Source organism: Oncorhynchus keta, chromosome 37 (genome assembly GCF_023373465.1).
Source record: "Oncorhynchus keta strain PuntledgeMale-10-30-2019 chromosome 37, Oket_V2, whole genome shotgun sequence".
NCBI classification, from domain to species: Eukaryota; Metazoa; Chordata; class Actinopteri; order Salmoniformes; family Salmonidae; genus Oncorhynchus; species Oncorhynchus keta.
The window spans coordinates 10,125,088-10,145,551 of NC_068457.1; the positions used below are offsets into that span (position 1 = coordinate 10,125,088).

Sequence of the window (20,464 nt, forward strand, 5' to 3'; positions counted from 1 at the left end):
AGGGACACTAACCTCTCAGTACAGTAGGCTGCAGGGATACTAACATCTCAATAGAGTAGGCTGCAGGGACACTAACATCCCAGGACAGTAGGCTACAGGGACACTAACATCCCAGGACAGTAGGCTGCAGGGACACTAACATCCCAGTACAGTAGGCTACAGGGACACTAACATCCCAGGACAGTAGGCTGCAGGGACACTAACATCCCAGTACAGTAGGCTACAGGGATACTAACATCTCAATAGAGTAGGCTGCAGGGACACTAACATCTCAATAGAGTAGGCTGCAGGGACACTAACATCCCAGGACAGTAGCCTACAGGGACACTAACATCCCAGGACAGTAGGCTGCAGGGACACTAACATCCCAGGACAGTAGGCTACAGGGACACTAACCTCTCAGTACAGTAGGCTGCAGGGATACTAACATCTCAATAGAGTAGGCTGCAGGGACACTAGCATCCCAGGACAGTAGGCTACAGGGTCACTAACCTCTCAGTACAGTAGGCTGCAGGGATACTAACATCTCAGTACAGTAGGCTGCAGGGATACTAACATCTCAATAGAGTAGGCTGCAGGGACACTAACATCCCAGGACAGTAGGCTACAGGGATACTAACATCTCAGTACAGTAGGCTGCAGGGATACTAACATCTCAATAGAGTAGGCTGCAGGGACACTAACATCCCAGGACAGTAGGCTACAGGGATACTAACATCTCAGTACAGTAGGCTACAGGGATACTAACCTCTCAGTACAGTAGGCTGCAGGGACACTAACATCCCAGGACAGTAGGCTACAGGGACACTAACCTCTCAGTACAGTAGGTTGCAGGGACACTAACCTCTCAGTACAGTAGGTTGCAGGGACACTAACATCCAAGGACAGTAGGCTACAGGGACACTAACATCTCAGTACAGTAGGTTGCAGGGATACTAACATCTCAATAGAGTAGGCTGCAGGGATACTAACATCCCAGTACAGTAGGCTGCAGGGACACTAACATCCCAGTACAGTAGGCTGCAGGGATACTAACATCTCAATAGAGTAGGCTGCAGGGACACTAACATCCCAGGACAGTAGGCTACAGGGACACTAACCTCTCAGTACAGTAGGCTGCAGGGATACTAACATCTCAGTACAGTAGGCTGCAGGGATACTAACATCTCAGTACAGTAGGCTGCAGGGATACTAACATCTCAATAGAGTAGGCTGCAGGGACACTAACATCCCAGGACAGTAGGCTACAGGGACACTAACCTCTCAGTACAGTAGGTTGCAGGGACACTAACATCTCAATAGAGTAGGCTGCAGGGACACTAACATCCCAGGACAGTAGGCTACAGGGACACTAACATCTCAGTACAGTAGGCTACAGGGATACTAACATCTCAATAGAGTAGGTTGCAGGGACACTAACATCCAAGGACATTAGGCTACAGGGACACTAACATCTCAGTACAGTAGGTTGCAGGGACACTAACATCCAAGGACAGTAGGCTACAGGGACACTAACCTCTCAGTACAGTAGGTTGCAGGGACACTAACATCCAAGGACAGTAGGCTACAGGGACACTAACATCTCAGTACAGTAGGCTGCAGGGATACTAACATCTCAATAGAGTAGGTTGCAGGGATACTAACATCTCAATAGAGTAGGTTGCAGGGACACTAACATCCCAGGACAGTAGGCTACAGGGACACTAACATCTCAGTACAGTAGGCTGCAGGGATACTAACATCTCAATAGAGTAGGTTGCAGGGACACTAACATCTCAATAGAGTAGGTTGCAGGGACACTAACATCCCAGTACAGTAGGCTACAGGGACACTAACATCTCAGTACAGTAGGCTGCAGGGATACTAACATCTCAATAGAGTAGGTTGCAGGGACACTAACATCTCAGTGCAGTAGGCCTGGTCAACCTGCAATACTTTCATTTGATCCAACTGAGGCTGGATCTTTCAGATGCTGAGTAAATTGGAGTGAAAAGTGAAGGTACCATGCAAGCAGTCGTGCATAGAATAGTCAGTGAAGCCCATGTGAGTTCCAGCCTTTTACAAAGTTGAGTTAATCCACTCATTAAATATTAATGGGAGCAGGTCAAGGTTGCCATGGTTTCAATCTTAACACGTGGGGCCTACATCATTTGCTTTCAGGAGAGCTGTGTCGCCCCGCCTGTGAGAACGGAGGACGATGCATCACCAACGAGAAGGGGGAGCTGCGGTGCTACTGCTGGCCAAATTTCTCCGGGGAGCGCTGTGAAGTGAACCACTGTAAAAACTACTGTCAGAATGGGGGCACATGCTCAGGCTCTTCCATAGGTAAGCCCCTTCTGCTACATGTGTGTGTGTGTGTGTGTGTGTGGCCATGCTCTTCCACTGGGACCTCCAGGACAGGAGAGGGCGCTCATCCATCCGTGACTGTGGGAAATGAGAGTTGGGACCAAGGCCCCTGTCCTGACAGCCAATGAGATCCTGCCCACAGATGCCAGTTCTGCTGCATGATTGATCATCTGCTTCTAAATAACCATCGCTCTACGTCACGTGTCAAACTTATTCCACGGAGGGCTGTGTCCCTGCAGGTTTTCATTCCTCCCCTGTACTAGATGGATCAATTAAGGTCACTGATTAGCTAGGAACTCCCCACACCTGGTTGTCTAGATCTTAATTGGACACCAATGTAATGGAAATAACTCAACACAGCAGACACTCCATGGAATGAGTTTGAATCCCCTGCTTTATGTAGTTATTGATTGGACATTAGTGCATTTTTTTTTTGCCAGTGCCTCCTGTGTCAGGAAGCCATAGGAAAGTTGTAACGGTTTTCTTTAGGTGAAGTAGAGGCGGACCAAAACGCAGCGTGGTGGTTATTCATGTTCTTTAATAAAGACACTAGACATGAATAAACTAACAAAAACAATAAACGTGGAAAACCAAAAACAGCCCTATCTGGTGCAAAACACAGAGACAGGAACAATCACCCACAAACACACAGTGAAACCCAGGCTACCTAAATATGGTTCCCAATCAGAGACAATGACTAACACCTGCCTCTGATTGAGAACCATATCAGGCCAGACATAGAAATAGACAAACAAGACATCCAACATAGAATGCCCACTCAGATCACACCCTGACCAACCAAAACATAGAAACATACAAAGCAAACTATGGTCAGGGTGTGACAAAAGTGCAGTGAAAATCTCTTAGTTTGACGACCCCTGAGAGATGTGAGCTGTAGATGTATCTGAAAACACAAGTATGTACGGCCCCCACTTTGGCATTGCATTAGCGGGGACGTCGACAGTAGCACCATGCATATGCAAGACACGCTTAATGCTGTGGCATTGCTATCCATTTTTGAACAGTTGTTAAAGCACATTAATGTCCTCAAAGTCCAGATCCCCTGTTCCGTTACAGTCAATGCATAGCGAGGTTGTTTTTTTCTCTCTCTCTCTCTTTCTCTCTCTCTCTCTCTCTCTTTCTCTCTTCAGAATAAACAATTGAGAGTGGAGATATAAATAAATGGCACGGGTCAAGCTCCTCTCTTTTCTTTCTCCTCTAAGGACATTTTTGGGAGGAGTTTGAAGCGAGGAAATGAGGTGGTCAAATATTCATGCGTGAAATAACAGTTAAATGTTAGTGTTGGCATGGCGATATCAATAACAACTTGCCTCTTAGCTGACAGATGGAACAGCGGGAGAAAGAACGTCAGACACACACACACACACACACACGCACGCGAACACACACACACACACACACGAACACACACACACACACACAGTCAGTTTCTATTCATCCCAGTCAGGAGCGGGCAGCAGATGTTGTATTTCAGATGTAAGCTCTCCAAGCGGTCATAGGACCAGTGTGAAACTAGTTGAAATCTTTCCAGTGCAAATAGACATGGCTGTTTAGAAAACATTGGACCTTGTGACTCTCTTTGTGGGCATCACCTTCGAGTGTAATGTGAGAGATATCACATCTGCCTTGTATTTGCTTGCTTCTCCATTATGACGTTAGACAGTGGACATGCTTGTGATTATTGTTATCAGCAACACAATTTTTTGCCAATTTCTCTCTTTCTCTTTCTCTCTCAGGGAGGCCTACATGTCGTTGTGCTGTGGGGTTCACAGGACCGGTCTGTGAGAGGAAGGTGTGTGATAACTACTGTCTGAATGGGGGCACCTGTGACGTCAGCAGGGGGAACCAGCCAGTGTGTCGCTGTATGGCCGAGTACACTGGGGAGCGTTGTCTCTACCGTGAGTCAGACACACACGAACACACAAAGATTTAACCTGTTTTATGACAAGCAAGCAATCAATCAATACTTCATGTTGCGTTCAGTCTCCGCAATGAGAAGAGAGGGGTTTGTGGTTTCCACCATTACCACAGGGATATTTTGTTGGTCTCCTCCACCCTCTCCGTGGTGGTTTAAAATCAGTTTGATAGGAAAGTCACTCCAAAAGATACTTTCTTGCAACAGCTCAGTTTCAAGGGGTGAACAAATGGATGTTACACCAATTGATACAGTGGAAGACCAGGAATGTAAACAGATGAAATAAATAAGCTTGTTTTTCTCCACCTTCGTTCCAGATATCTGCCATCACTTCTGTACCAATTCGAAGGCTTGTACTCTGTCGAGCAAGAGCCACGTGGAGTGTGTGTGCTCAGCCAGATATGAGGGAGTGAAATGTGAGGTGGACAGATGCCTCCGGTGTCGAGGGGCACCGTGCATTGTCAACCCGGAGACAGACGACGTGTCCTGCAAGTAAGCGTCATCTGAGTAGATAGTCCAGATAGTATGACTATCAACAAACGATCTGTTGATGAGCAACTGCTTGCCAAGGTTAAGGTAAGAACAGGGATTATGGTTAGGATTAGTTTAGGGTTAGGATTAGTTTAGGGTTAGGATTAGTTTAGGGTTAGGATTAGTTTAGGGTTAGGATTAGTTTAGGATTAGGGTTAGGATTAGTTTAGGGTTAGGATTAGTTTAGGGTTAGGATTAGTTTAGGGTTAGGATTAGGGTTTGATAGTTAGTTGACATGTTACTGAGTCTGTGGATATCCAAACAATGTTACCGACTAGAATTACTAGAATGTGACTTTTGACTGATACTACTTATTGGTACACTCAATAAGGCCGGTCCACCCATCACAGAACATTGACTTGAAAGGAATATCCGTTCTAGTAATTATATTTCTGTGGATGCTACCATATGTCAGCATTCTCCTGTCTCCATGGTCCAGGGCTTGCGTCACAGAATAAGGCATAAGGCGTTATAAATGCATTAGACAAATGCTTGTAATGCTTTATGAAGTCATCGCTATATTCCCCTTCCTTTCCTTACAGCTGCAGTAACGGTAGAGTGGCAGCCACCTGTCAGCTGTGTGATGGATACTGCTACAACGGAGGAACCTGTCGCCAGGACCCCGAGACCAGTCTGCCGTTCTGCCAGTAAGTCAGCTCAATTCTCTTTTCTTTTTTTCTATCGATTCTATGGCTTTCAATTGAGCAGGTTGTCGTCCTCAGATTTCTCAAGAACGTACTGTTCATCTCTTTGGCTGTTATTTACACTGGCAGCCCAATTCTGCTATTTTGGAAATAGATCTGATCTGATTGGTCAAAAGACCAATTAGTGGCAACAGATCAGAATTGGGCTGCCTGTGTAAACGCAGCCTGTCAGGGTTTTCCTGTGGTGAAGTAGAGGACCAAAACGCAGCGTGGTTATATTGACTCATGTTTAATAAAAACAGATAAACATGAACACTACAAAACAATAAACGTGGAAAACCAAAAACAGCCCTATCTGGTGCAAAACACAGAGACAGGAACAATCACCCACAAAACCCAACACAAAACAGGCTACCTAAATATGGTTCCCAATCAGAGACAATGACTAACACCTGCCTCTGATTGAGAACCATATCAGGCCAAACATAGAAATAGACAAACCAGACACACAACATAGAATGCCCACCCAGCTCACGTCCTGACCAACACTAAAACAAGGAAAACACATACGAACGATGGACAGAACGTGACAGAACCCCCCCCGGACTCCGAACGCACAACCTAAACCTATAGGGGAGGGTCTGGGTGGGCATCTCTCCGCGGTGGCGGCTCTGGCGCTGGACGTGGACCCCACTCCATAATTGTCTTAGTCCACCTCCTTAGTGTCCCTTGAGTGGCGACCCTCGCCGCTAACCTTGGCTTAGGAAACCTAACAATGGGCCCCACTGGACTGAGGTAGCTCAGGACCGAGGGGAAGCTCGGGACCGAGGGGAAGCTCGGGACCGAGGGGAAGCTCGGGACCGAGGGGAAGCTCGGGAGTGAGAGGAAGCTCGGGAGTGAGAGGAAGCTCAGGAGTGAGAGGAAGCTCAGGCAGGTTGATGGATCTACCAGATCCTGGCTGGCTGGTGGTTCCGGCAGATCCTGGCTGACTGGCAGATCCTGGCTGACTCGCGGATCTGACATATCCTGGCTGACTGGCACTTCTGGTGGATCCTGGCTGACTGGTGGATCCTGGCAGACTAGTGGATCCTGGCAGACTGGCGGATCCTGGCTGAATGGCGGATCTAACTGATCCTGGCCGACTGGCGGATCCTGGCCGACTGGCGGATCCTGGCCGACCTGGCGGATCCTGGCCGACCTGGCGGATCCTGGCCGACCTGGCGGATCCTAGCTGACTGGCGGATCCTGGCAGACTGGCGGATCCTGGCAGACTGGTAGTTCTGGCAGATGCTGGCTGACTGGCAGATCCTGGCTGACTGGCGGATCCTGGCTGACTGGCGGATCCTGGCCGACTGGCAGATCCTGGCCGACTGGCAGATCCTGGCCGACTGGCAGATCCTGGCCGACTGGCAGATCCTGGCCGACTGGCAGATCCTGGCCGACTGGCAGTTCTGGCGGATCCTGGCTGACTGGCGGATCCTGGCACACTGGCGGATCCTGGCTGAATGGCGGATCTAACTGATCCTGGCCGACTGGCAGATCCTGGCCGACTGGCGGATCCTGGCTGACTGGCGGATCCTGGCTGACTGGCAGATCCTGGCCGACTGGCAGTTCTGGCAGATCCTGGCTGACTGGCAGATCCTGGCTGACTGGCAGATCCTGGCTGACTGGCAGTTCTGGCAGATCCTGGCTGACTGGCAGATCTAACTGATCCTGGCCGACTGGCGGATCCTGGCCGACTGGCGGATCCTGGCCGACTGGCGGATCCTGGCCGACTGGCAGTTCTGGCGGATCCTGGCTGACTGGCGGATCCTGGCAGACTGGCGGATCCTGGCTGACTGGTAGTTCTGGCAGATGCTGGCTGACTGGTAGTTCTGGCAGATCCTGGCTGACTGGCGGATCCTGGCCGACTGGCGGATCTGGCGGATCCTGGCTGACTGGCGGATCTTGGCACACTGGCGGATCCTGGCTGAATGGCGGATCTAACTGATCCTGGCCGACTGGCGGATCCTGGCCGACTGGCGGATCCTGGCTGACTGGCGGATCCTGGCTGACTGGCGGATCCTGGCTGACTGGCGGATCCTGGCACACTGGCGGATCCTGGCTGAATGGCGGATCCTGGCTGAATGGCGGATCTAACTGATCCTGGCCGACTGGCAGATCCTGGCCGACTGGCAGATCCTGGCCGACTGGCAGATCTGGAGGATCCTGGCTGACTGGCGGATCTTGGCACACTGGCTGATCCTGGCTGAATGGCGGATCTAACTGATCCTGGCCGACTGGCAGATCCTGGCCGACTGGCGGATCCTGGCAAATCCTGGCTGACTGGCAAATCCTGGCCGACTGGCAGTTCTGGCGGATCCTGGCTGACTGGCGGATCCTGGCTGACTGGCGGATCCTGGCTGACTGGCGGATCCTGGCACACTGGCGGATCCTGGCTGAATGGCGGATCCTGGCTGAATGGCGGATCTAACTGATCCTGGCCGACTGGCAGATCCTGGCCGACTGGCAGATCCTGGCCGACTGGCGGATCCTGGCAGTTCTGGCGGATCCTGGCAGACTGGCGGATCCTGGCAGACTGGCGGATCTAACTGATCCTGGCTGACTGGCGGATCCTGGCCGACTGGCGGATCTGGCAGATCCTGGCTGACTGGCAGATCCTGGCTGACTGGCAGATCCTGGCTGACTGGCAGATCCTGGCTGACTGGCAGATCCTGGCAGACTGGCGGATCCTGGCAGACTGGCGGATCCTGGCAGACTGGCGGATCATGGCCGACTGGCAGTTCGGGCAGATCCTGGCTGACTGGCACTTCTGGTGGATCCTGGCTGACTGGTGGATCCTGGCAGACTGGCGGATCCTGGCAGACTGGCGGATCCTGGCAGACTGGCGGATCCTGGCAGACTGGCGGATCCTGGCGGATCCTGGCAGACTGGCGGCACTGGCGGCGCTGGGCAGACTGGCGGCACTTGCGGCGCTGGGGAGACTGGCAACGCTGGCGGTGCTGGACAGACTGGTAGCTCAGACGGCGCAGGGCAGACGGGTAGCTCAGACGGCGCTGGGCAGACTGGCGGCACTGGCGGCGCTGGGCAGACTGGCGGAACTGGCGGCGCTGGGCAGACTGGTAGCTCAGACGGCGCTGGGCAGACTGGCGGCACTGGCGGCACTGGGCAGACTGGCGGCACTGGCGGCGCTGGGCTGACTGGTAGCTCAGACAGCGCTGGGCAGACAGGTAGCTCAGACGGCGCTGGGCAGACAGGTAGCTCAGACGGCGCTGGGCAGACTGGAGAAAAAGGCTCTGGCAGCTCTGGACTGAGGAGCACTGGTGCCTCTGGAATGAGGGCCTCTGGCGCCTCTGGCATGAGGGGCGGTAGCTCTGACAGCGCCGGACAGGCGGGAGACTCTGGCTGCGCTGGAGAGGAGGAAGGCTCCGGCAGCGCTGGACAGGCGGGACGCACTGTAGGCCTGATGCGTGGTGCTGGCACTGGTATGCCGTGCATACTATGCCAAACCAACAGCTTTCTTTCTACTCTGTCCAATACATCCTCCACACTCTCAGACTCAGCACTCTGCTTCGCCGACAGCTCCAATTCTATCCATGCTCTGCCCAGGGTCCTTCTCCATCAAGGATCTCCCTCCAAGTCCATTTATCCAAATAGTACAGCATCTCCCACTGCTGCTGCTGCTCCTGTTGCTGCTGCCTCTGTTCCTTCTCCTGCTGCTGCCTCTGTTCCTTCTCCTGCTGCCGCTTTTGCCATTGCCCGTTACCACGCCGCTTGGTCCTTGGTTGGTGGATGATTCTGTCAGGGTTTCCTGTGGTGAAGTAGAGGACCAAAACGCAGCGTGGTTATATTGACTCATGTTTAATAAAAACAGATAAACATGAACACTACAAAACAATAAACGTGGAAAACCAAAAACAGCCCTATCTGGTGCAAAACACAGAGACAGGAACAATCACCCACAAAACCCAACACAAAACAGGCTACCTAAATATGGTTCCCAATCAGAGACAATGACTAACACCTGCCTCTGATTGAGAACCATATCAGGCCAAACATAGAAATAGACAAACCAGACACACAACATAGAATGCCCACCCAGCTCACGTCCTGACCAACACTAAAACAAGGAAAACACATACGAACGATGGACAGAACGTGACACAGCCATTGTGTTTGTCTTCGTTCTGCTTTCAGTTGTATCACACACGCACACATCACTGATACAATTAGTGGTATTGGAAGTGGTTGTGTGGTTTTGCTATGAGAGACAGAGCAGGTAATGTAGCAGAGACTGGATTAGACCCAGGCTACTAAAATGGGAAAAATAGTAGAAAACAATGAGGTCTCACAATGAGGTGGCATATTTCCACGTTTTTCCAAGATAAAAGGGTTTGTTTTCCTTTTTCTCTTGCAAACGATAGGATCTCCTGCATTAAAGTATACAGAGGTGTTTTGGTTGTGTTTGTTTCTGGGGCTTGCATCACTCTCAAGACGCTTTTCAAAGTTTATCAATCCTTAGTTGCATCATCCATTTTTGGACTTTTGGAATGAATCATGTTCAGTATTATACATGTGTTAAAGTCTGCATAGCCAAATGAATAATATATACCCATTGATTTTTGAATAATATAACTTATAAATGCCTCATGAGCTTAGTTTAACTGTCGTACCCCATCAGAACCTAAACTATAATCTTTTTTTACTCCAATGTTTGTAAACAATGTCAATGTAAACAAACCGTATGTCCTTAAAACATTGTTAGACTATAATTGTGGTCTCATGGACGGTCAGCCCTTGCGTCCGTAGTTCTGTCTATGAATTTGAGAGTGGTTACATTTCTCCAGGCCCATCCCTCAGCCTATTGCCAAAACAGAGGTGGGGTGCAACTTTGTTATTGTTTCAATTAAGGACTCTAGCTTTAAACTGTATGCCTCGATACTGTACATACCACCGTCTCCTATACTACAGCTTTGAATGAGCGGTTTCCCGCTCGTTGTTTTTGTTCGTTTTTTTTTCTTCTCTTTTATCTTTACGTCATCCAATTGCTTGTTTCATTGGGTCGGTGGTGGACAAAGACCACACGTGCCTAGAAGGCTATATGTGTCATGCTATAGATCTCAAACATCAATCTGTAGGCTATTCCTATGGTTTCACTTTTTTTTAGCTCCCACTTGGCGTGACATTGGATGGATTTGCTTGCCATGACGCTTTGCTTTCTCACCTGAACACACATACACACATACACACACACACACACACACACACACACACACACACACACACACACACACACACACACACACACACACACACACACACACACACACACACACACATCCTATGTAAACACTAGGATGGAATAGGGCCTAGCTCCATCTGTTCCATTTCATACTCTGTATCCTCCAATAGCCCGAGCTGGTGGACTGTGAGAATGTATTGTGCTCTTATCTTCTTTTATCACTGTGTCCAAAATGCCACTCTATTCCATATATGGGCCCCCTGGTCAAAAGGAGTGCACTATGTAGGGAATAGGGTGCCATTTCAGACCCAGGCTTTGTCTCTGTGTCCCTCAATATATGATTTGTTCATGTGGCGATCATTTCTCTGTGCTGCAGCTGCACGCCTGGGTTCTTGAACCAGCGCTGTGACCAGCGGGCCAATCCGTGTGATAACTACTGTCAGAATAAAGGGATTTGCACGTTAACTGCCTTAAACAAACCCCAGTGCAAGTAGGTCTGACTTTTACCCCTCCTCTCTTCCCTGACTCCCTTTCCCCTCCTCCCTCCCTCCTCTCTTCCTCATCTCCTTCCCTCCTCCTCTCCCGCCATTTCCGAGACCAGCCCTCACTGTCTCACTTTCCAGCAGCGTCCACTCTGCACATCACTCCCCGACTCAGACTCTCACCAGTATGTCTGTCTGTTGTCCAACATTCTGTGCGATATAACTCCTTACCACACATGTTCCTCGTCCCCGTCACTCACAGCACAAACGCACCCGACGTTTCTCTCTTTGCACTGGCCTCTCAATACATGTGGTGAAAACAGGATAATAACCCGGTCTTTCTGCAGCTGAACATACTCCCAAGCAACAAACGGTGTGATTATGTAGGTCAGCTACAAGCTGTCATTCCCTTCAGGACTATGATTCATGTGGTACCTGCAGCGAGCCACGGTCCCTCTAATGAAAGTTTGATTAAATACTGCTTACAGTCCATTTAATATTAGCTAATATCATTTCATCATCATGCGATCACCCTTGTCAGATTCCCCATATAGTCAGATTCCCCATATAGTGTAATTGCATGTCTTCCTATCCTCTGGGCAAGGGAGGGGAAAGAGGTAACTACTAATGGATCACTGTCTCTGGATTACATCCTAAACCGTTCTGCGTCCCATATAGCACCCTATTCCCTACATAGTGCGCCACTTTTGACCAGATTCCTATGGGCCGCTATGGGCTCGAGTCAAAGGTAGTGCAACATACAGGAAATAGGGTGCCATTTGGGTTGCACACTTCGTGTGAGATTATGCTTATTTTCTTTAACTCGATGCGGGAATGAATTATGCATGTTCCCTGAGACTTTAACAAATGAGGAGATGAGATTAAGAGATGTGTGCGTGTCACAGGAGGCTGCTGAGGGGAGGATGGCTCATAATAATGGCCAGAACTGCACAAATGGAAATCAAATCAAATCCAATCAAATTTTATTTGTCACATACACATGGTTAGCAGATGTTAATGCGAGTGTAGCGAAATGCTTGGCAGGTAGCCTCGCGTTGGGCCAGTAACCGAAAGGTTGCTGGATCAAATCCCCAAGCTGACAAGGTAAAAATCTGCCATTCTGCCCCTGAGAAAGGCAGTTAACCCACTGTTCCCCGGGCGCCGAAGACGTGGATGTCAATTTAAGGCAGCCCCCCCGTACCTCTGATTCAGAGGGGTTGGGTTAAATGCAAAGGACACATTTCAGTTGAATGCATTCAGTTGTACAACTGACTAGGTATCCCCCTGAGAGGTCAATCGATTATGATTTTGCATCGCCGATACCGTTTTTTGGTGGACCAGAAAAGCCGATACCGATTAATCTGCCGATATTTATATATATATATATTTGTAATAATGACAATTGCAACAATACTGAATGAACAATGAACACTTATTTTAACTTAATATAATACATAAATTAAATCAATGTATTCTCAAATAAATCATGAAACATGTTCAATTTGGTTTAAATAATGCAAAAACACAGTGTGCCATGTAAAAAAGCTAATAAAAGCTAATCAATATTCCCAAGTTAAAAAGTTTTTGGTTTGTAGTTATAGGAAGTATGATGTGTCGACTATTTCTCTCTATACCATTTGTATTTCATATACCTTTGACTATTGGATGTTCTTATAGGCACTTTAGTATTGCCAGCCTAATTTCGGGAGTTGATAGGCTTGAATATAATCAGCGTCCAAAAAGGCTGATTACCGATTTGTTATGAAAACTTGAAATCGGTCAACCTCTAATCCCCATTTCCCCAAACATCTGGAAACCATGTGTTTGGTGTATTTGATACCATTCCACCGATTCTGCTCCAGTCATTACCAGGAGCCCGTCCTCCATAACTGATAAGGCTATAGTGTGTGTGTACACTATAGCCTTCTTTTAAAGCTACTTGGTTTGACCAACGGACAGCTATTCATACTCATTATGACTCTTCTAGGTGTCCAGCTGATTGGTCAGGTACACAGTGTGAGAGACCTGCCCCAAAGAACAGTCTGTCTGGCAACATCAGCGGGGGTGAGTAGTTATTGGAAAGAGTGGTAAAGAGACTCTCTCTCTTTATCTCTCTCTCTCTTGCTTGCTTGCTCGCTCTCTCTCAAACACACAGAAACATACAGATTGATGTAAAATCTTAATTTGATCACTATTTTGTTGCCTAGAATGTGCAAACTTGTGGTGTATTTGAGTTTCAAAAAGCTTCTAAAGTTTTAATGTCCATTATGAAAATTCACTTTTGATTTGCCGTTACGGAAAATGTATCAGCCCCTACAAAAATGTCCATTTAATTATAATCCAGATAATAATTCACATTTCCTGTTGCTGCAGGTTTATTTTCCTGCTGTAGCAAACTGGCTCAAATTAAGATCCTACATCTGTACACACACACACACATTCACACACACAAACATAGACACAAAATCCTACAAGAAAAAACAGTCTATTTTCAGTTCTTAAAGTGCTGTTGTCTGGGTTTGGAGACCTTTTTCAGTTTCTTTGAACCGCCCTACCCTCCCAGAGATTGGTATTTGATCTTGGTCTGCAGTCTGACATTTCGCTGTCGACTTGCTCTCAAGGCTTAGCTGCGCAGACGGAGCCTTTTACCCCAATAGACTGACTTTAACATAGAAATGCAGTCCCCATATGAAGAACCTTGTTGGAACTTTGAAGAAAGTCATTTTTCCACCCTCTGAAGCTTTTTTGAATTTTATTGTTTCACTACAGAGAGGAGAGAAGTATGTTACGTGTCGGACATGTTTAACTCTAATAGTTTGTTCTGTGTGTTACAGGAAGCATGGCCATCGTTGTCCCACTGGTTCTGCTGGTGATTCTCGTCACTACCATGGCCTTGGGGGTTTTCGTATGCAAGAGGAAGCAAAGGTATGTCTTTACTTCTAAGCAGACAGATTACAAAAGGCCCTGTAGGTAGTCACTTCACACTACATACAGGGCCTTCGGAAAGTATTCAGACCTCTTGACTTTTTCCACGTTTTGCTAGGTTGCAGCCTTAAATTGATTAAATCGGGGGTTTTTTTCAATCTTCACACAATACCCCATAATGATGAAGTAAAAACAGGTTTTTAGGAATGTTTCCCAATTCATAAAAAAATGTAAAACTGAAATATCACAGTTACTTAAGTATTCAGACCCTTTACTCAGTACTTTGTTGAAGCACCTTTAGCAGCAATTACAGCCTCTACTCTCCTTGGGTGTGACGCTACAAGCTTGGAACACTTGTATTTTGGGAGTTTCTCCCATTCTTCTCTGCAGATCCTTTCAAGATCTGTCAGGTTGGATGGGGAGTGTTGCTGCACAGCTATTTTCAGGTCTCTCCAGAGTTGTTCGATCAGGTTCAAGTCCGGGTTCTGGCTGGGCTACTCAAGGATGTTCAGAGACTTGTTCCGAAGTCTCTCCTGTGTTGTCTTGGCTGTGTGCTTAAGGTCGTTGTCCTGTTGGAAGCGGAACCTTCACCCCAGTCTGAGGTCCTGAGCATTCTGGAGTAGGTTTTCATCAAGTATCTCTCTGTACTTTGCTCTGTTCATCTTTCCCTTGATCCTGACTAGTCCCTGCCGCTAAAAGAACATTCCCACGGCATGATGCTGCCACCACCATGCTTCACCGTAGGAATGGTGCCAGGGTTCCTCCAGGCATGACACTTGGCATTCAGGCCAAAGAGTTCAATCTTGGTTTCATCAGACCAGAGAATGTTGTTTCTTGTGGTCTGAGAGGCTTTAGGTGCCTTTTTGCAAACTCCAAGCTGGCTGTCATGTTCCTTTTACTGAGGATTGGCCACTTTACTGAGGATTGGCCACTTCCGTCTGGCCACTCTACCATAATGGCCTGATTGGTGGAGTGCTGCAGAGATGGTTGTCCTTCTGGAAGGTTCTCCCATCTCCACTGATGAACCCCAGAGCTCTGTCAGAGTGACCATCGGGTTCTTGTTCACCTCCCTGACCAAGGTCCTTCTCCCCCGATTGCTCAGTTTGGTTGGGCGGCCAGCTCTAAGAAGAGTCTTGGTGGTTCCAAACTTCTTCCATTTAAGAATGATGGAGGCCACTGTGTTCTTGGAGACCTTCAATGCTGCAAAAAAGAATTGGTACCCTTCCCCAGATCTGTGCCTTGACACAATCCTGTTTCGGTGCTCTACGGACAATTTGTTCAACCTCGTAGCTTGGTTTTTGCTCTGACATGCACCGTCAACTGTGGGACCTTATAAAGATGGGTGTGTGCCTTCCCAAATCATGTCCAATCAATTGAATGTACAACAGGCGTACTCCAATCAAGTTGTAGAAACATCTCAAGAACGATCAATGGAAATCAAATCAAATAAAAGTTTATTTGTCACGTGCGCTGAATACAACAGGTGTAAACCTTACAGTGAAATGCTTACTTACAGGCTCTAACCAATGGTGCGAAAAAAGGTATGTGTGTGTGTGTGTAGGTAAGTAAAGAAGTAAAACAGTGAAAAGACATTTGAAAAAAAGAGTAGCGAGGCTATATTACAGACACCTTTTTGTCAAGTTTATTGAGGTAGTATGTACATGTAGGTATCATTAAAGTGACTGTGCATATATGACGAACAAAGAGTAGCAGAAGCATAAAAAGAGGGGTTGGCGGGACACAATGCAGATAGCCCGGTTAGCCAATGTGCGGGAGCACTGGTTGGTCGGGCCAATTTTGGTAGTATGTACAAGAATGTATAGTTAAAGTGTATGCATATAAGATAAACAGAAAGTAGCAGCAGCGTAAAAGATGGGTTGGGGGAAGGCACACAATGTAAATAGTCCGGGTAACCCTTTGGTTACCTGTTCAGGAGTCTTATGGCTTGGGGGTAAAAACTGTTGAGAAGCCTTTTTGTCCTAGACTTGGCACTCCGGTACCGCTTGCCATGCGGTAGTAGAGAGAACAGTCTATGACTGGGGTGGCTGGGGTCTTTGACAATTTTTAGGGCCTTCCTCTGACACTGCCTGGTGTGGAGGTCCTGGATGGCAGGCAGCTTAGCCCCAGTGATATCGGAGTCGGAGGCCGAGCAATTGCCATACCAGGCAGTGATGCTCTCGATGTTGCAGCTGTAGAACCTTTTGAGGATCTCAGGACCCATGCCAAATCTTTTTAGTTTCCTGAGGGGGAATAGGCTTTGTCGTGCCCTCTTCACGACTGTCTTGGTGTGTTTGGACCAATCTAGTTTGTTGTTGATGTGGACACCAAGGAATTTGAAGCTCTCAACCTGCTCCACTACAGGCCCGTCGATGAGAATGGGGACGTGCTCGGTGCTCCTTTTCCTGTAGTCCACAATCATCTCCTTAGTCTTGGTTACGTTGAGGGATAGGTTGTTATTCTGGCACCACCCAGCCAGGCCTCTGACCTCCTCCCTATAGGCTGTCTCGTTGTTGTCGGTGATCAGGCCTACCACTGTTGTGTCATCAGCAAACTTAATGATGGTGTTGGAGTCGTACCTGGCCATGCAGTCGTGGGTGAACAGGGAGTACAGGAAGGGACTGAGCACGCACCCCTGGGGAGCTCCAGTTTTGAGGATCAGCGTGACAGATGTGTTGCTACCTACCCTCACTACCTGGGGGCAGCCCGTCAGTAAGTCCAGGATCCAGTTGCAGAGGGAGGTGTTTAAGTCCCAGGTTCCTTAGCTTGGTGATGAGCTTTGAGGGTACTATGGTGTTGAACGCTGAGCTGTAGTCAATGATCAGCATTCTCACATAGGTGTTCCTTTTGTCCAGGTGGGAAAGGGCAGTGTGGAGTGCAATAGAGATTGCATCATCTGTGGATCTGTTTGGGCAGTATGCAAATTAGAGTGGGTCTAGGGTTTCTGGGATAATGGTGTTGATGTGAGCCATTACCAGCCTTTCAAAGCACTTCATGGCTACGGACGTGAGTGCTACGGGTCTGTAGTCATTTAGGCAGGTTGCCTTTGTGTTCTTGGGACTATGGTCACAGGGTCTGTGGTGGTCTGCTTGAAGCATGTTGGTATTACAGACTCAATCAGGGACATGTTGAAAATGTCAATGAAGACACCTGCCAGTTGGTCAGCTCATGCCCGGAGCACACATCCTGGTAATCCGTCTGGCCCCGCAGCCTTGTGTATGTTGACCTGTTTAAAGGTCTTACTCACGTTGGCTATGGAGAGCGAATTCACACAGTCGTCTGGAACAGCTGAAGCTCTCATGCATGCCTCAGTGTTGCTTGCCTCGAAACGAGCATATAAGTGATTTAGCTCATCTGGTAGGCTTGTGTCACTGGGTAGCTCTCAGCTGTGCTTCCCTTTGTAGTCTGTAATAGTTTTCAAGCCCTGCCACATCCGACGAGAGTCGGAGCTGGTGTAATGTGATTCAATCACACAATTAGTCCTGTATTGATGCTTTGCCTGTTTGATGGTTCGTCGCAGGGCATAGCAGGATTTCTTGTAAGCTTCCGGGTTAGAGTCCCGCACCTTGAAAGCAACAGCTCTACTCTTTAGCTCAGTGCGAATGTTGCCTGTAATCCATGGCTTCTGGTTGGGGTGTGTACGGACAGTCACTGTGGGGACGACGTCCTCAAAGCACTTATTGATTAAGCCAGTGACTGATGTGGTGTATTCCTCAATGTCATCTGAAGAATCCCGGAACATGTTCCACTCTGTGATAGCAAAGAAGTCTTGTAGTTTAACATCTGCTTCATCTGATCATTTTTTTATAGCCCGAGTCACTGGTGCTTCCCGCTTTAATTTTTGCTTGGAAGCAGGAATCAGGAGGATAGAGTTGTGGTCGGATTTACCAAAAGGAGGGCGAGGGAGAGCTTTGTATGAGTCTCTGTGTGTGGAGTACAGGTGATCTAGAATTTTTTCCCTCTGGTTGCACATTTAACATGTTGATAGGGATTTGGTAGAACTGATTTAAGTTTCCCTGCATTAAAGTCTCCGGCCACTAGGAGCGCCGCCTCTGGGTGAGTGGTTTCCTGTTTGCTTATTTCCTTATACAGCTGACTGAGTGCAGTCTTACTGCCGGCATCTGTCTGTGGTGGTAAATAAACAGCCACGAAAAGTATAGCTGAGAACTCTCTAGACAAGTAGTGTGGCCTGCAATTTATACACAATATACGCAAAATCTAGAGACTTCCTTCGATTTCGTGGACCAGCTGTTGATTACAAATATGCACAGACCGCCCCACCTCATCTTACCGGATTGCGCTGTTCTATCCTGCCGGTGCAGCATGTATCCCGCTAGCTCAGGGGTGTCAAAGTCAAATGGACGGAGGGCCAAATAAAAAATTTAGCTACAAGCCGAGGGCCGGACTGTTCGAATGTTCATTGAAAATTTTTTAAATGACGCATATAGTCTAGTGAACCTAATTGAACCTACTGAAAACCTAACAAATATATTCCAATATGATCAGATAAATAAAGCAATATTTTCTTATGGCTCTGTCAGTAATCTTTAATTTTCAACAGACACAAAAGACAAATTTCCTTTATATAAAAATCCCCATAACATGAACATTAAATGAAAGAAACCGGTATTCAAGGCACCATCAGTAGCCTATATTTTCTATTTTAGCAAAAGTGGGCTAAATTTACTTCAAAGAAAAAAACAATAATAGCAATTTTCTATCATCCACTCAACTGAAATATTTTTAAAATATAATTGGATTGAAATACAATAAAATAAAGTGCAAAAATCTATTAATCAAAAACAACACTTTGTTTAAGGAGAAGTAACATGCAGTGAAAACAAATATTAAACTTTAACTTTTAAACTTGAACTGAGTAAAAACTCTAAATATGTGATTGCACAGTAATGTTCACTTGTTTGAGGTTGAGGGTGATACTTGGTGGTGTCCCATCTTTTCCACAAGTTCATCAATGTTCGGGGTAAGGCTCTGAGCTGAGGAAATCCTCAGAATTGAGTGGAGGTGTTCAGCAGTAAGTCGACTTCTGTGTGATGTTTTGTTCAAGTTCATCAAAGAAAACAGTTGTTCACACAGGTATGTGCTGCCAAACATAGACAACGTTTGAGCAGCCTGGATGCGCAGCTGGGGCATTGTGTCGGGGAGGAAACGGGCGAACTCCGCAGCACCCACTGCCGCATATTTTGCCCTCAGTGCATCATTGCATTGGAGGTCAATCAACTCCATTTGGAGGTTTGGTGGTGAGCTTTCCACGTCAACAGCAAATGGGTTACCGAGCAGTTCCAACCTGCTTTTTGTGCTTCAAAGTCAGCAAATCGGCGTCGAAAGTCAGCGGCAAGCATACCTATTTTATCAGCCAACTGTGCGCTCGGGAACGCACTGGTAGAGAGCTTCTCTTTCATGGTCTGGCAGCTGGGAAAGTGGCTCAAATTTTCTTTCCGCATCTGCGTCTCCCACAGAGTCAGTTTGGTTTTAAATGCCTTCACTGTACTGTACATATCAGAGATGACACGATCCCGACCCTGCAGCTGCAAGTTCATTGCATTCAGATGACTCGTAATGTCACACAGAAAAGCCATTTCACACAGAAACATTTCGTCTCGGAGTTGTGTTGTGTCTTTCCCTTTGCTGTCCAAGAACAGACAAATCTCCTCACGAAGCTCGAAACATCTTTGAAGCACCTTTCCCTGGCTTAGCCATCGCACCTCTGTGTGATAAGGCAAATCACCATGCTCCGTTTCTAACTCCGTCAGAAATGCCTTGAACTGGCGGTGATTCAAACCTTTGGCTCTGATAAAGTTAACTGTGCGCGTGATGATGCTCATTACATGCTCCATTTTCAAGGCTTTACCGCACAACGCTTCCTGGTGTATGATACAATGATAAGCTGTCAGCTCACCTGTCGCGTTTTCCTCTTGCATCTTTTCCCGTATCTTCGCCACCAGTCCGCTCCTGTGTCCACACATCGCAGGTGCTCCGTCGGTTGTCAAACCCACGAGTTTTTCCCAAGGCAGCTCCATCTCATTTACACATCTTGACACCTCTTCATACAAATCATGCCCCGTAGTTGTGCCATGCATAGGACGTAAAGCCAAAAACTCCTCTGTCACGCTTAGGCTGGAGTCCACTCCGCGGATGAAAATTGACAACTGGGCAATGTCAGAAATGTCGGTGCTCTCATCCACAGCCAAGGAATATGCAATGAAATCTTTTCCCTTTTTCACAAGCTGCTCTTTTAGATTGATGGACAACTGGTCTACTCTCTCGGCAATGGTGTTTCTGCTCAGACTCACATTTAAAAAGAGTTGCCTTTTTTCTGGGCAAACTTCGTCACAAACTTTAA

At 47.6% G+C, this 20,464-nt stretch overlaps 1 protein-coding gene across 1 annotated transcript in view; it reads left to right on the plus strand.

Annotated features, from left to right (window-relative positions):
- LOC118369980 (low-density lipoprotein receptor-related protein 1B-like) overlaps window positions 1-20,464 on the plus strand; it is a 162,167-nt gene that overhangs the window by 135,782 nt on the left and 5,921 nt on the right. Inside the window, exons 81-86 of the mRNA XM_052498892.1 lie at window positions 2,161-2,325; window positions 4,104-4,265; window positions 4,600-4,774; window positions 5,356-5,460; window positions 13,169-13,245; window positions 14,016-14,106. Of these exons, the coding sequence (XP_052354852.1) occupies window positions 2,161-2,325; window positions 4,104-4,265; window positions 4,600-4,774; window positions 5,356-5,460; window positions 13,169-13,245; window positions 14,016-14,106 (775 nt within the window). The remainder of the gene's footprint in view (window positions 1-2,160; window positions 2,326-4,103; window positions 4,266-4,599; window positions 4,775-5,355; window positions 5,461-13,168; window positions 13,246-14,015; window positions 14,107-20,464) is intronic.